General features: G+C 52.6%; 1 protein-coding gene across 1 annotated transcript in view; it reads right to left on the bottom strand.

Moving 5' to 3' along the window:
• Nucleotides 1–17057, bottom strand: part of Mical3 (microtubule associated monooxygenase, calponin and LIM domain containing 3) — a 197574-nt gene that overhangs the window by 11093 nt on the left and 169424 nt on the right. Inside the window, exons 25-30 of the mRNA XM_032905759.1 lie at nt 16691–16837; nt 16090–16172; nt 13372–15187; nt 12690–12784; nt 7923–8033; nt 6685–6778 (exon numbers count right to left, since the gene is read on the bottom strand). Of these exons, the coding sequence (XP_032761650.1) occupies nt 6685–6778; nt 7923–8033; nt 12690–12784; nt 13372–15187; nt 16090–16172; nt 16691–16837 (2346 nt within the window). The remainder of the gene's footprint in view (nt 1–6684; nt 6779–7922; nt 8034–12689; nt 12785–13371; nt 15188–16089; nt 16173–16690; nt 16838–17057) is intronic.

Raw genomic sequence — 17057 nt, 5'->3', positions numbered from 1 at the left:
CCCACAAAGGCTGGAAGAGAGTGTCAGATTCCCCTGGAGTCGGAGCTCCAGGAGGTTATGAGCTGTGCTTCCATGGGTGCTGGGAACATGGATGCTGAACTCTGGCCGTCTGGATGAGCAGAAAATGCTCGTAGGTACTCAGCCATCTCTGCAGCCCATTACTATTATATACTCCATTCTACTTATTGATATACTTGTGTACTGATTGTGAGCGTGGTAAGAACACGCCACGGCACGCATGGACACCTTGCAGGAGCTGGATCCCTCTTTCTACTACGTGAACTCTAAAGATTTAACTCAGGTCATTAGGCTCAGCAGCAGGACCTTTAACCGGATGGCCACCGCACCACCAGCCCAACACCTGGCTTTCTGAATCAGGGTCTCTTACTGTACCTACAGCTCAGCGAGACAGTAAGCTACGGGGACCCTCGTGCTTCTGCTTCCCTAGTGCCAGGGTTACTAATGCATGTCACCATGCCTGGATTGATTGACTGATATTTAATGTGGGTATAGGGGAATTGAACTCATGCTTGCATGACAGGCACTGACTGAGCTGACTGAGTCATCTCCTAGCTCTATATATTTTTGTTTGAGGGATATTTTTTTTTTTTTTGAGACAGTCTCATACTAGCTCAGCCTTGCTTCAAACTCATGTCAAGTTTCCCCTTAGGCTCCCCAGTGCTAAGATTGCAGGCAGGAACTACTGCACGCAGGCTCTCGCTATGTAGCTATGGCTGGCCTGGAACTCACTATGTAGACAAGGCTGACTTTTAACTCACAGAGCTCTATCTGCCTCTGCTCCTGAGTGATGGGATTAAAGTGTGCACCAGTATATGTAACTTGATCTGACTTTAATATATATATATATATATATATATATATATGTATATATAATCATGTTTGTGTATATCAATGGTGGATATGTGTATCATGGCAAGTGTGTGGCCACCAGAGGACAACCTGTGGGAGCAAGTCCTTATGCACTATGGATCTCAGGAATTGATCTCTGGTTGTTTGCTGTGGAAGCAAACACCTAGATCTGATAAGCCATCTTGCCGGCTCCAGACTATGGTATTGAAATGACTGGGCCAGGAAGTGTCCCTCTCCTGGGCATGGGTGGGGAAGAATAGAAAACTTTATACTACCCTGCACTTCTTTTTTCGGGAGGCTTGGAGACTCCAAGGGCAGGTGAGGAGATCAGAGCGCTGACAGAGAAGAGGGGAGTCACAGTTACCCTGTCACCCCCGACAGCCAGCTGCCGGACACTCACTCATCTGCCAACATGGCAGCCTTCCAGGAGACAACAGCTCAAAGTCTAGAGCAAGTCTCCGGATGGGCCATTTCTCTGCTGAGCTCTGTACAGGAGACGACAAGTACTCGTCCCACAGGACCAGGGTTCTCCTGCTTCAGAGGGATCAGGACAGCTGGGAAGTCTGTAAGAATAGCTACCTGGCCCTCTCTGCCTCATCTCTAAATCAGGGGGTCTGAGAACCTGCATGTCTAATAGGTCCCGATGGATCAGCGCAGACCGAGTGCCACAGCATGGCGAGGAAGGGGCATTATGAACTTAGCTAAGCGCCGAATCTTGTGAGTCTGAGCAGAGGCAGCCACAGGAGAAAGCACCTTCCTCACGCTAGGGAGTGCCTGACATACGGACAGCCGAGGGAGCTCATTCTTCCTAAGTTTCTAAAACGTATTTTATCTGTAGGGGCTGGGGACGGAATCTTGGGCATGCCAGCCAAGGGCTCGATCACCAAGTGACACCCCCAGCTCACGCTCTCATCGGCAGTGTGGCGGGTGGTGGCCATCCTAGTGGGGGTGAAGCCTACAGTGTAAGGGCTGAGGCCCGGGATGGCAGTTTTGACTGGAGCCTTGAGTGTAAGTGAACCACTGCCCTACAGCAGAACACACGGATGTGGGCTGTGTGGAGCAGGGCTGGAGGTTTTGTTTGGTTTTACTAAAACCTTAGAAGACCCTCAAGCAGCAAGAGCCATCGTAAGTCGTCTTCCTGGCACAGGTGGGGCAGGGGACCCGATAGCTGCTTCCCTTTGGTTGTGCAGGGCTTTGGCACCTACGAGGCAGGTGCTCTGGCACTGAGCCTGGAAAAGGGTTTGTGCTTCGCTGTTTGGTTATCAGGTTGGCTCCTCCTCACTGCTGTGAGCAGGGACTGGGACGGAGGACAAGAGGGAAGGGCGTCTTGGGGTTAGTGCCAGCAGTGGACGATGCTATACATACCACCCAGGTGCAAGTCGATGAGGCCACTGTAATAAGATTCTCCCCAATAGTCTACAACAAGGAATTGGTGAAGACAGAGTTATTGGATCAGATGACCCTGCGGCCACCCCGACCCAAAAGCTATCAAGGGCATGACAGGTAAAACAGACAGGGGTAGTGAGAGAGCCCAGCGGGGCAGCCGGAAGCGTGCATGTCTGGGAGGTACGCCATGCACACACAGGCCATCTCTGCAGCTCGTGGTATGAAGGGGACAGGGGAACCAAACACCACTACGGATGGAGTCGCCGGCCAACATTAGGGGGGTTCCTGTTCCCACCTCGACTCAGGGATGGGACTTGGCACTGCCGGGAGCTCCCACCTGCTGGAAGGCAATCTGCCCTAAGACTGAAGAAAGTTCAAGGCGAGAACAGAGGCTGCTCTCTTACTGACTTTCTGAATATTAGACGCTCCAATGCTAAGGCTTTCAAGATGTGAACACTGGGGTAAAGAAAGAAAAAAGAAAACTCCAGAAACCTAGTAAACTTGCAACTGACTCCATTAGTGTTGCCCACGCTTTCCGCAGAAACCAATGTGCTGGGCGGGCTGGAGACGAAGGTCCCATGTCTTCTGGGGTTTAGGTCCCCCCTCTTCAGAGAACCTTTCCTTTTAAAGTGAGAAATTGGGACACTGGCACATGTTCCGCCCCCTGTGCTCTGAGGCAGCGGCCACAGGCCCTCCTAGTTCCTTGGCTCCAGGAGATGTCCAGCAGCTTAAGGAGCCTACGGTGCAAAGAGGGGGCCTGATGGCGGTGGGTCTTGAGTTTTTAGGGCCAAGAGCACAACAAAATGTCTGGCATTCTCTGTACCTCACAATCAGGATGCTGATCCCGGCAACCACACCCGTCTCTCTTAAGGACGGATATGTCAGAGAGCTGAGTGCCCTGGGTGGTTTCCAGCTTGAGGCCAGTCCAGTGGCTCTAAGCTTGAGTCAGAGAAACAGAGAGGCTCCCAATCGATTCTGGGACAAGAATCCCACAAGTCTTAGCCTTGCTCTGGAGTCTGACTGGTGCGGCCTGTAATATATAAAACCTGACAGCAACCCCAGACCAGATCTCTTCTCTGGGAGGGCATCTTGGCTAACACAGCGTGACTCTTTTGAGAGCAATGGAGACTTGAAGCAACCACACGAGCCTGGATGGCAGGCTCTGGCCATCTCGGTGCAGCTCAGGGAGGGAGCTGAGTAGTGCAGCTCAGCCAGTGAGACTGCCAAGCGGAATGGAACGAGAAGCCGTGAGAAAGGTGCTGCTACTGTGCACGCTCAGTCTCCATGACAGTCTCTGTCAGGGATAAGGTCACCGGAAGTGACCAGTGTGGTAAGTACAAGAACAGGAAAAGAGTCTATCTGGACACACAAATGCACCATAGGGAGACGTCCCAAGAGACTCCAGGGTGCACCTGTAGACGCAGCCTCACCTTCTGGTCCAGGGTCTTTGCAAAGAGCTGCCTATAGTCAGGAGTTGGACTAGAACATGGCTTTCAAACTTCTGTTGGATCCTAGGACTCTTCAAGATGGGCTTCCTGGGGAACTCCCAGATATCTGGCCCACGGCCAGTTTTAACTTTTTAAGACTTAATGCACGGCTTGTTCACGTGCCAACTTTGACTCACTGAAGACCTGCAGGTCAGCCTGCTTTGAGGGTGTGGGGGGAAGCTGTCAGATCCAAGTTTCTTTGGCTTCACGTATAAGAGGTTTGAACTTGTCATACATACACTGGTAAGAGGTTAGTTAGTTCAAGTCCTGCTGGCAAAGATAGAGAACATGTGCCACTGTGTGGGGATCGCTGATAAGGGTCCCTATAAGGCTTAGGAGGTGCTGGCTTCAGAGTACACCGCTGGCCCTTCCAAGTGCCAGCACACGATAGCACACTTGGGGTCCCTCTCTATGTTGGGGAGCTTCTTGTATATCATTTTTTTAAAAGGTTTATTTTTATTGTATGTGTAAAGTTTTGTCTGCCTGCACACCTGGTGTCTGTGGAGGATGTCGGATCCCCTTGGAACTGAAGTTACAGATGGCTGTGAAGGTGCTGGGAATCAAACCCAGGTCCCCTGCACAGCCACCATGCACTCTTGACTGCTGAGCCATCTCTCCAGCCCCTGTATTTGTCTTCTGTTTTGTAAAGAGTATGAGTTACTCAGCTGCTCTTATTCGTGAGCCCCTGCATCTGTCACATTTGCAGGTACTGAGATTCCCAGGGGGGCCGCTAAAGGCTCCCCTAAGAGCACACACACTGCTGGGATACCAAAGCGTTGTGCCCGGGCTTCTGAAAATCTGCAACTCTCACCGAGCATGAACTTTTAAGTCTGTGTGCGCATTCAAACAAACGCATTTCTGAATATTTCTTTTGGATATTAGGCCTCAACTAACAATTTATATACAATGGGCTCTCCTGCCAACTGATAAATTCAGATTGTGTGTGTGGCGGCAGGGGGTGGGGTGGGGTGGGGTATGCAGGTGAACACTGACGTCTGTGGAGTTCAGAAAAGGGAGGCAGCCCCCCTGGAGCTGGAGTTACTGAATGCTGTGTGGCGCCTGGTGTGAGGGCTGGAAACTGAACTCTGGTCCTCTGTAAGCATTAAGCGACCTTAACTACCGAGCCATCGCTCTGGCCACTCTGTCAATTTTTAAGGGCATCATTTTCTGGTTCACTGGTAGCTGCTGGAGTGATACGCCTTTTACAGAAGTGAAGAAACAGACTTCAGTTGTGTGGAACCTTAAGCACTTTCCAGAAACCACCAACAAAAATGGCTCTCTCTGAGACAGAGCACCTTTGGGAAACCCTATGAACCAGGTCCCTAGAGAGCAATGCCAACTATTGATGTGGGACGTAGCTGTCCCTTAGCTGAAGAACCTCCTGAATCTGGGTCAGGATGAGAAGCACACTCCAGGTCCCCTGCTGGCATTTTGTGCATGAAGAGAGTAGTGGAGAGGACAAGGCTTTTCAGCTCTGTAGCCAGGGCTCTCCCGAGGAGGGTTAACCCCATCCAGTGCAGGCTGCACCGAGATCAGCCAGAGGAAGTGGAACAGGGAGAGGCCTTCAGGCTGCTGGAGAGGCCAATGGTAGGGTGGTGCATTCATTGGGAGGCCAAGAACATGTGTGGATGAATCCCCTTCTCACTGCTTGGCATAGGAGCCAGTGTTCCTTGTACCAGTGGTTCCCAGTCTTCTTAGTTCGCTGTGTACAAAGTGGCTTAAGCTTTTGTATTCCCTTTGGTAGACTGGGCTTCAAGTGTTATAGCCAGCATCACATCCAGCATCAGGGGAAGCACAACGCCCCCAAACATCCACATGCTCATCTTCCTCTCTCTCAGACACATCTTTGCTCGAGGATTATCACTGAGCCCACTAATGAGCTTGATTTCTGAGACTTAAAGGGCTTGAAGAAAGATTTGCTTCTGTGCCTGCCCCGACTCCTCTACTGGCAACGCCAGTGGCTAGATCATGGGCCAGTGTTCAGAAAGCCCATGAGGCAGCGGCTGGCCCTGTCTGAACTGCAATTTGCTCTTTAGCTTGCTGCCAGGAGGTGTGGCAGCTTGCTTCCCTGTTTCTGGAAGGAAGCCACCAGAGGCTCTGACCTTCCTTTTTCCTTGCCTCGCACTATGAATGCTGAGTCCTTACACCAGTGGCCACCTACAAGGAGACCTTCCCCATCCAGGCACTGGATCTTGAGGTAGTAGAGGTCAAGCATTCCATACCTGAATCTGAGCTTACCATGGGCCCAGAGACACCCTAGACACCCCCTTGTCTTCTCTGTACCCACCAGTGTCGAGCCTAGCATGTAGCCCTTGTAGTAGCCTCCCATGCCTCTTCTACAACAGCTGATCAAAAGCTAGAACCTCTCCAACACTGCTCTTAGTGACTGGCCTTTGGGGGACACAAGCCTGGGCTCACCCACGGACGTCTGAGTGCACGGGCAGCCAGAAGCCCCACACAGGAGAGGATGCAAGGCTCTGGGGCTATGTAGCTTGGGCTGGAGGAGCCCAGGGAATGGAGGATGGGAAGAGCACTCAGGAGAGCAGGCTGAGGCCCGTTTGATGAGGTTCTGTGATGGTTCCTTGTGGGACAATCTCCCTTATTCACAGATATTTTCTTGTAGAGAAAATGGCAGGGAGAGAGGAGAGGGAGCAGGGAGAGGAAGAGGAAGCCCAGGGCTTGCCACCAACAGGCGACAGGGCCTGGGATTTCGTTCCTCATGGCAACAGCAAGCTGAGGAATGGGTGGGGAACATTCCTTGGTGTCTGGGCTGCCTGAACGTAGGTAAGCACTGGCCCTCGATTCTGAGGACAACTCAGAAAACCCTGAGAGAGAAGGAGCCAAATTCCAGAAGAGGTGACGCCAAACTGGCTCGCCCCGGTAAGGAAGGTAGGCTCTCTCCTGGAGAACAAGCCTCGTCACAGAGGAAGCCAGACGGTACCTGCTTCGCCTCGCAGAGCCTTCTCGACCGCAACGCCCCGCTCCTCCAGCTGCCTCTGCTTCTCCTCCACTTGCTCCAGTTGCCGCTGGATGATCTACCAAGAAACAGAGAGTGAGCTTCCAGGCTACTCTCTCATCTCCTGCTTCCCAGACCCAAAGAGGGAGAAAGCTAAATGCTGTCAGGATGGTGAAAGGGACATTAGGGTCAGTGCGGTGTGCCAGCTGCATGCAGCCGGATCCCAGGGTTTGTTCTCTTTCTCTGGAATAGTTCAGAAGTATTTAAAAATTACTTCATTAAGACTGTGTGATAGGGCTGGAGAGATGGCTCAGCGGTTAAGAGCACTGACTGCTCTTCCAGAGGTCCTGAGTTCAAATCCCAGCAACCACATGGTGGCTCACAACCATCTGTAATGAGATCTGATGCCCTCTTCTGGTGTGTCTGAAGACAGCTACAGTGTAGTTACATACATATAATAAATATATAAATCTTAAAAAAAAAAAAAAAAAAAAGACTGTGTGATAAGGAAAGCACTAGATGGGGTGATCAGAAGTCCTGTCTGAAGAAGTTGGAAAAGAAGTGTCTAGAACGGTCTAGGACAGTGGCTCTCAACCTTCCTAATGCGACTCCTTAACAGATATTAAAGGCACTCTGAGGTTGTCTGCTTGGAAGGTGATCCCCAACCATGAAATTATCTTTGCTGCTGCTTCATAACTGTAATCTTGCTACTGTTATAAATCGTAATGTAAATATCCGATGAGAGAGTATATGTAACCCCCATGATAGGGTCACTCACCCTCCTCTAACCACCCAAGGGGCTGCGACCCACAGGTTGAGAACCACTGGTCTAGGATGAGGCCTGAGGATGGAGATCGACAACCAGGAGTTCTTCTGAGCTGTTCTGATAAAATTCCAGACCATTCAGACCTGAGGCTGAGGCCACAGACTGGACCCCGGCTGCTGTGGTTTCAAATGAACTTGCTGAGTCAGCATCTACTGTAGCCCAGAGCTTCAGGGGGACTCTAAGCAAGGACCTTCTTCTTCACAGACAGTGCCTCAAACATGGGGCCTCTGTGCTGTATGATGCTGAAGCACTCTGAGGTTGTCATCTTGGAAGACAAGAAAGCCCTATCTGCTTCTGCCCTGACTTCTTCACCTCCCCTGCTGTGAGGCCCTCTGGGAGCACAGGGCGATGCTATTCCACTTCCACCGGCATGTGGTGTCCCTCAGCCAGCGCCTACCTGGGCTCGGTGCAGCCGCTTCAGTTCCTCCTGCTTAGCCTGCCTCCGAGCTGCCTTCTGCACACGCCGCGTCAGCTTGGCGCTCAGTTCCTCCTCAGTGTAGGTTCTGGGCTAGAGAGGGTGAGAGAGAGAGCTCCTAAGCCAGCTGCACACAGGCGGAGGCTGGTTTAGGTGGTGAGCTGGCATGGGTCTGAGGACTTTCCTCTACGTGGGAGTCACTGGCTGGTAGCCAGCTGGGCATGGCAGGTGAGGCTGGGCCACAGACTTCACTGTAATTGTCCCTGCCGAGGTCTTAAATACCACAGGGCATGGCCGTGTCACACAGACCCCAGTGAGGCACTTCACCTCTGTGGCAGCAACAAGAAGCTTAATGGGGGTGAGTGTTGGGAGATTAAACCACAGACAGGGACCCCTTTGGCATTGCAATCATCGTGGTCATATAAGCATGCCCTAGAATTTCTTAAGGTATTGTGGTGATTTAAAAAAAAACAAACCAATGTAGTAAAAGATTTCTCTAGGCCTCTTATTTCTGAGATACGGGGAGAAAAAGGTTTGGAAAGTGAGGGTTTTCTTCCCTCCCTTGTTTGGGGTTACTTTCTTCCATGATGGGGTTCATAAGGACTTTACTAGCTACCAACAAAGGAGAAAAGACACGGGTGCCTCCATTTTATATCTCAGTGAATCCAGTCTAACACAGGCTGAGGAATGGACAGTGGTGGTGGCTGCCAGGGTTAGCAGTGGCAATGGTTGCCATGGAGATGGGTAGAAGTGACCTGGCAGGGTAGTTGAGGCGGTGCCTGTGAGCTTGCAAGAGGCACCGATGGATGTCCCAGCCACGTGGGCCACCGACACACTCCCAAGTGTTCAGTGACTGGACAGACTGGGCAGCCACTGAGAAGCATGAGTGGGAGACTGTCTTCCTTTGTGAGACCCTCTTTATTCCCCCTAAGAAAAGGAAGCATCCAACATTCAACGTGGGTCCAGACTTATCTCCCCTCAAGGAGCTCAAGGTCAGGTGAATGGGCAGAAGGTGGTCTCTAGGACTGTCCCGGTGCCCTAGTGGTCCTGAGTGGAGGCTGATGACCATGTCTTGCTGGGCTACCCAGACCCACAGGGGCAGTTCTGCCCTCACCCGTGATGACATGCACTCCAGCCAACGGGAGAGTGACTGTCTCCTCCTCTTTCTGTGACACAACTAAAGAAGGTGCTACTGTGACAGCTGCATGCACGTATGACAGTTAGTGAGGACGTGGCTGCAGGCCCAGCAGGGCTGTCCAAGTGGTTAATCACAGACAGGCATGCAACGAGGACCAGCCGGCGGGAACGAGACACTACCTTTGATGAATAGGCTCTCCTGAATGCCAAGCCGTGTGGTACATAAATCGACTTTTAAGGGGATGGCGACGGAAAACAAAACAGAACAGCAATGATAATGGTGATTAAAAAAATGAAAACAGAATACAGAAATGGAACAAAATCAGTTAGAGGTTTAAAACAAACACAAGACAATCACATGGCCGCTTCCCACGATGCCACACAAGACTACACGAGAAGGAACCCTGGCTGAAGACTCGCAGTGAACTCCACTCTCGGAGTTGGGGTTCGCTGTTCTACTCACAGAACGGCATACCCTGAACCCCTTTGTGTCAGTTCCTTGTTGTAACCCGGTTTGTTGATGGTGGTGACTCGACCCCCCTCAGCCACAGTGGGCCCTTCCTTCCTTTCTGTCTCCACCACTGCACGCTTAGCACGGATTGGAAGCCGGAAGCGGGGAATGGCCACTGACCCTCACTCTCTTGTCAGGTTCTCAAACCTGGCGGTGTTCATGAACAAGGCCACATGGCTGCAGAGTGAGGCCCAGCTGTCCTGAGACTAGGCAAACCTGCTTTTTCAGAACTAGACCCGGTGAAGGGAACCAAGACAGCACAAACCATGATTCAGAGGAAGTACCAGTGCTCAGGCAACCATGGAAACCTCTTCACTTCATACAATGAACAGAACTGCTCAAAGCCTTGGCCAGTTTCCTTTGCTCTTGTGGTCTTCTCATGGGTCCTATAAAGTGCCCAAAGGTCCCTCTGGACGCTGGGAGAGAGGCAATTGGAATCTGGTGGTATCCAGGACAGGGGCACGCTAAGCTAAGGGCGCCATACTGGGGGACCACACAGGATGCTACATGCATGTTAACTGGGTTCAAACGTGTTGCTTTCAGCTCTGAGCACGGCTCAGTTCACAAGGAGTGACCCTCAAGGTTTTTCTCTTAGCTTCTCACACGCATGTTACATACATGTGCTTTTGCACATATGAATAGAAACATATAACCCCTGCCCTGAATATTTTTTTTTTTTTGTAGAATAAACAGTTGGAGTAAAATCAAGGTTTGGGTTTTGAGTGTGCCCGTGTCGCCATGGAAACCAACCCCAGGCATTTGTTTTTTAAGTGCTGATTCAGGCCATGAGTCTATGAAACAGGAAGAGGCCTGGCTTCTTCCTACACCACACTGCGGCCAGAGGCGTCCTTCTCCAGGCCAGCCAAAGCCCAGATTCCTAAAACAGCAGGCCATGGAGACCTAGGAGGTAGCAGGTGACTCCGCGGGGACAAGACTACTCCTTGTGGTCACAGGGAACGCTGAGGACAAGCAGCCTGGGCAGTGGCAGACATGGTCCTCCTGCTCCTGATACTTCTAATTCTGAAAGGTTTCAAACCCAGCCACACTGACGGAGGAAGCTGGCGGTGTCAGAACGCCCTTTACTTCGATTCCCAGATGGTACGGCACCATGGCAAGCTGAAGGGTGTAGTCTACACAGTGCCTTCTTCCACACCGAGTTGTTTAGACATTAGAGACCCAGTCTCTAGAAGCTTCAGCATGCATTTTCTCCTCTACAGAAGAGACACATCTTCCCTATAACTGTCATCTGCTAGGAACTTGTCATCGACTTGACGGTGGCATTTAAAAAAAATACATCCTATGCTTGCTATTCACAATTAAAGGTCACCAGAGGTTGCAAAACCGTCCTTTACAGTTTTGTGGTTGTTTTGCCCTGTGTTTGTCTCCCTCTCCCACCTTTTGTTTTTGAGACAGAATCTTGTTATGTATCTCTGGGTGGCCCAGAACTCACTAGGTAGCCCAGGCTAGCCTTACATTGGTGCGATCCTGCCTCGGCCTCCTGAGTGAGTGTTATGGTTACATGGAGTCATTGCACCCAGTAGGTTCCATATTTTAATACCATGCCCTGCCCTCGTTCAGTGAGATACAAAACCATCGTAAGGGGCATGTTTGCCACTGCCCAGGCCCTGCTTGTCCTCACATCACATGTGACCACCAAGGAATGATCCTGTCCCTGTGGAATATACCCAGTACATACGGTGTCCAACGTCTTGCTCTTCTAGGGACCTGTGAACGGCTTGTTCACACCGCTAGGAAATGAGTTCCTCTGCTCCTCATACCCATGGTCATTGGGTGGTTATTTCAAGATGATGGATGCGGCAAAACCACCGGAGGCATTCGGCACTCCCCACTGTGGCAAGATGTTTCACTACCTCATGGAGTAGGTACCTCACATGGAGTAGGTTCACAACCTCATGTGCCTTGACCACAGTGGCAAACAGAGAGAGAGGATTTGGCCTCTGTGACACAAACTGTCTCAGCATGAGCACACTCACCATGGAGGCAAAGGGGACTTTGGGCCGCATTCTCTTTTGCTCAGGCTCCTTTAGGCCTCCTAAGACAGTACCTGAGCCTGGCACTGGGATGAGTTTTGAAACTTAGGTGTATCTCCACACATCACCTTTGTGCTAATGTCACTGGTTGGAAACCTCTGTAGGCATACCAGTAGTGACACGATGGACTGAGTCCCCCTGGAGAGCACACGGTCCCCAGTCTTACAATCAGACTCCTGGTGCAACAGTGGAGGCCTGGATGCAGGCGATAGAGGAGGAGAGGTCTGTGGGGCCTGGTGACCAGGACAGTAGAGAAAGAGCTACCATTCAGAGGGACTACACAGATGACTGGAGATGAGAGAAGAATGAGCTGACTTTTTCTACTCTGTCGAGTTATTAAAAGAGGCACTGGGTCAGGCTGGAGGATGGGCGGGGTAAGAGGAAGACCCCACCTCAGTGAACAGACACATAGGAGACACAGAGCTACCACAGGCTGCCCTGGTTGGTTTACAGTTCAAGGCTGTTGACGGAAGGGATGACTTAAGTCCAAGCTTTGAGAAACCATGCCTAAAAGGTACGTGAGGGGGGTGTGGTCACTGGTAATTGCCCAGGCCCCAGAGGATAACCCTTACCAATGCCTCTGATGAATGCTGCTTCAGGGTCGGCTTTTAAACAGACACAGTTCTCTCTACTTAACAAACCACCAGAGAGTGAGCGTGACCAGCCTACCCCTGAGGGAGCCACCTGACCTGCCTCCCCTCCATGCCTGGTGCCTGGACCATACTTGCATGACTCTAAGCGGTACCTCGGCTCTTCTCCCGTTGGCCCTCACAGAGTCCGCTCATGGTATTGCCTACCAACCTGGCTTCCTCAGTCTGAGGCAATACCTCCAGCTGCTTATTTCAAAGGCCAGAGAGACCTCTTTGAGGATTTGTGCTGTTGGCTGTGGGCTGGCAGAGCACCCCAGTGTCTGCCTGCTACGAGACCGGAGTAGGCACTGGCTTTCCTCCGTGGCTTCAGACTGCCTTTCGTGGCCTGCTATCCTATCAGAGAATGAATGAGGCATTGCCACCAACTCTCTGAAGCCCTTCAGGGACTGGGCCTACCCACCTCTCGCTTGGACTTCTGGGAAGACCTCTCAAGGATGTCATCACTGGACAGGTCTGAGTCCTCTGAGAAACTCAGCTGGCGTCGGAGATGCAGCTCTGTTGGGTGAAAGAAGTCCAAGTAAAGACAGCAGCCTGTGCCCCATGAGCCCATGCTGCAGGAAGTCTGCCACAGGTGGATCTCTAGAAGATCCTCTTCCTGCACAAGGAAATGGGAGCTTGTCCCCAAAGGTGATGGGCCCAACGCCAAGTAAATGACACCTTAGAGACACCTGCTCAAGACCCCTCGACTCAAAACCAGGCCCCTATATGGGGACATGGGACTCCGGGAAGGTTACCAACAGGAATCTACCCTACTGAGTTTCAGGGTGGCGTTCTCCTTGCTTCATACAGAGGGTCAGGCTGAGGTGCATGTGGCCCGTTCCCTCTCCTAAGAACCCTTGTGGGAGGGGCTGGGGATTTAGCTCAGTGGTAGAGCGCTTACCTAGGAAGCGCAAGGCCCTGGGTTCGGTCCCCAGCTCCGAAAAAAAGAACCAAAAAAAAAAAAACAAAAACAAAACAAAACAAAACAAAACAAAACAAAAAAACCCTTGTGGGAGCGGCCCAGGAGAGTGATCTTTGTGAGGTGAATGTCTAGGGAGGCACTCCTCATACCGGCCCTGTGAGCATCCCTTGGTCACGCTTACCTGCTCTCACAATCGGAGATGCCCTGCGCTGGCCGGAGTCCACTGTGGCGCCACTGGACGGTGTGCTAGAGCACGACTTCTCATCACTCTTCTTCTTCTTGTCCTTCTTGTACCCAGAGAAGACTGATTTCCACAGGGACTTGGGCTTAGCTGCCACATCTTCTGGGAGACTTAGGCTGGGTTTCTCTGGGGGCCGGCCTCCTTCGCCTTTGGATTTCTTCTCTTTCTTGTTCCTGCGTGGGGAGAAGAGGGACGACCTCTTTTTGCTCTTTCCACTGGAGCCCTCAGATGAGGTGACAGAGCCATCGGGGCCTCCTGAGTCTGATGGAGGGGAGAGGATCTCTTCGCTGGTAGCTTCATGCTTCAGGGTGGGCTCCTGGGAGCCTCGGAGGCTTGGGTGTTTGGTGGCCTCCAACCCTGGTTCCTTGCCCTGAGATGGTGCCGGTCGGGACCTGGAGGACACCATCTCCATGGCCTGCATCCTGCTCAGCTGTTTGGCCATGGCGTCTCGCAGTGCCTGGCTCTTGACAGACTTCTCCCGGGCTCGCATGCGCTCCTCGGCCAGCTCCTTGGCCTCTGCGGAGACCAGAGGCAGTGCCCTTTTCTGTGGCTGCACCTCATGCTCCAGCGGAGGGAGCCGCCCGTTCTCCTTGGCCGGGAGCTTCTCTGAACGGGACCAGCAGGAGGGGGGCGTGAAGAACTTCTCCTGCAGACTGGAGTCCTCAGTCTTCTCATCGTAAGTGTCCTCCACATCATCAGCAAAGGGGATCTCATCCACGCTCTCCACAAAGGACTTCCGAACCTCCTCCCTGGGGGGCTGGGCTGCCTCCCGTGGGGGCCGCATGAATGAGGCAGGAGTGGGAGGGGGGATAACCGAGGCCTCCCTGCGCTCAAAAGTCTGATGGGGTTTCCTTCGAAGGGTTGCAGGTTCCTCATTGGGGGGTGGGGGTGGGGGCGGGCTGGAAGGTGGTGTGAGCATGGTGGAGTCTGAGGTGTTGAAGCTCTGGCTGCCCAAGGTCTTCATGTTGGAGGAGCTGCCGTGGAGGCCCAGACCGGAGCTGCTGGATAGGTCCCTTCGCTCCTCCTGGTTGCTCCTCAGCTCCTTGTCAGAGGGCGACTTTGGGGTCAGCAGTGGGGGCTGGTCACCGGCTGACTTTGGCAGGCCCAACCTCTTGGGAACAGATGGAGGTTTCAGAAGGCAGAGACCCTCGTCCTGAGGTGACTTGTCAACTGAGTAGGACTTTAGGGATATTGGCTTCAAGGCAGGGGAGGGGAGGCTGGGCTCTGGCCCCTTGTTCCGGTCCACAGGAGTAAGGCCCAGGCTGCGGCGGATCTCAGCACTCTTCATCCAGAATTCCTCCACCAGATCGCTCCGCTTCAAGGCCTCCTCCACAGCCAGAGGGCCACTCAGTCTGTCTTTGGGGTCTCCTTGGCTCTTCACGGGGAGTGGGGTGAGGGGTGTGGATGTTTTGGCTGGAACTGGCTGGAAGCGTATGGGGGACTTGGTGGGCGATGGGATGGAAGCGTCCGAGGAAGGCTGGGGCTGGGAACAGATGGGGAGTTGGGTGGAGGGAGGTGTGGGAGGAGTGGGAGGGGCCAGCAGGGACTCCGGCTGCAGGCTGCTGGTGGGTGAGGTAGGCGACCTGGCTTCGGGCAGGGCCACGGGCTGGGATCGGATGGGGGAGCGCACAGTTTTCTGTTCCTCCGGGCCTTCAGCTTTGGGCTTTTCTCTGAGGAGCAGAGGTGCAGGGAAAAGTGGCTCCTCAGCGGGGGACTTCACCTTGGTGGTAATGGAGGCAGGTGGGGGCTTGGTCTCCTACACAGAAAAGACAACAGAGGTTCAGAGAGGAGGGTTTCGGTAAGGCTGCACTTTCCCTGGGAGAGGGGGTTTCTCATTTACTGAAACACAATCCTCTCCATACTTTGGCTGTTATTCACTGAGCTGCAGGAGAAGCTCCCTCATTTTCTGCTTTACTTGTTAATGTTTTAAAACCTCTCCACTTAGCTTAGACAGCCCGAGCTTTCGGGGTCCGTTTACCTCACACATACCCTTGCTTCCTGGTCCACTCACACAAACACTGGCCAAGGGCACTGACGGATTTGGCGTTCATCCCAACCCACAATACCTAGAGCTCTGGGGTTCCGTGGGGCACTGACATGGGGCTAACATGATGAGATGACATTGCTTGGCAGTCTCTTCTTGTCACACTGTCCCTCTGAGCAACCATGGGGATGCACACGGACAATTACTGGACTATGCCATGTTTCCTGGAACCTCAGAGACCAAGGCCTGGGTTTGGATTCCTTCCTGATCTGCCCTGCACACGGTACTTCCCAGACCATGCCTGACATGGGTCATTCTCTAAAGTGTCACACTGCTGGTGATCTAGAGGCATGCTTCTCATTTAAGCAGTTATGTATTTATCTTACTGAAGAAAAAATATGCCTGATGCAAGCCTACCGATGCATAAATACCATTGCATCGACTTAGAAATAAACTCGCCCATCCACGAGGACTGAGGCAGCGGCTGAAGCCTGTGCCTCCTCGGTGGCCTTACCTAGCACAAAATAGGACGCTTTCAGAATTTCACAAAGTGAGGTGGCTATAGGGCTGTACCCCCTTTTTGTGGAGTTTACATCGTGGGTTCTAAGATGGGAGTTTCCCCAAGGTTCTAAGGTGCCATTGACACCCCCGCCTCACCCCCAAGTTCTCCTTACCTCTGCCCCCGGGCTGTGGGCTGGGGAGAACAGAACAGCTTGTTTCTGAGGTGGCTGGCTAGGGCTGGAGACTTGGGAAGGACCTGGAAAAGAGGGACACAGGGGTTTATAAGGGAGTTAAGTCCCTTCCATGCTACATATACTAGGAGTAGGGTGCAGCCAGCTCCAGGGAGGGTCTCATGCTATAGCCAGGCCCTTGCCCAGGCAGGAGAGCAGGGACACAGATGGGCTAGCCTGCATTGTTTCTGGGTCTGCCCTCAGGCTGTTCCAGAAAAAAAGTCGAGTTGAGGGAACTCAGGATGGCACTGCCCACGCCCCGGGTGCTCCTGCAGCCGACGCCCTGGTCTTTTGTGTGGCGGCTATGATCTGGGTCTCAAGCTTTGTGAAGTGTCTGTGTCTTCTCAGGCCCCTCAGCAGCCCAGGGAGAGGTACTACTGTCTGAGGCTGTCTGTAGAGATGTGTGGCCCCAGACAGGCAAGGAAGGGCAAGGACAGGGACGGGTGTGGCTACTGCTGGGCACCAGAGGCTCCATCCTGAAGGCCGCACCTGGTGTTATGAGCATGCCCCTGGGGGCTCTGGCAGTCATTCCTCCTGCCCCTACCTCTCTCCTCTTGTTCTGGTGTATCAGATGGCTTCTCTTCCTCGTTTTCTGACACTCGGAGCTCCAGGTCTGCTTTCACCTTGGCCTGGCTCTGTAAGCGATGTTCCGTTTCCGCATCAGAAGGGATGTCATCAGACCAGTGCTGATCTGGAGGATGTAGGCAAGATACAGACTTTTACACACGTTGAGCCCTGGATGTGTTCCTTTTCTGGGTCTTGCTTCCTTAGAGGGTTGCTTGATGGGGTGATCCACTGTGGCATGAGGTCTAAGCTAGGCGCGGCAGACCCTGCAAACCAAGTCTTTTACACAAAGCATCCTGTCTTCTCGGTGTGAGGTTTGCAGAAAACTGTGGTGCTTTTCCTTTAGT

This window comes from Rattus rattus, chromosome 6 (assembly GCF_011064425.1).
Source record: "Rattus rattus isolate New Zealand chromosome 6, Rrattus_CSIRO_v1, whole genome shotgun sequence".
NCBI lineage: Eukaryota > Metazoa > Chordata > Mammalia > Rodentia > Muridae > Rattus > Rattus rattus.
Note: the sequence above shows the minus strand (reverse complement) of the source record. Positions and strands in the feature narration are given on the sequence as shown.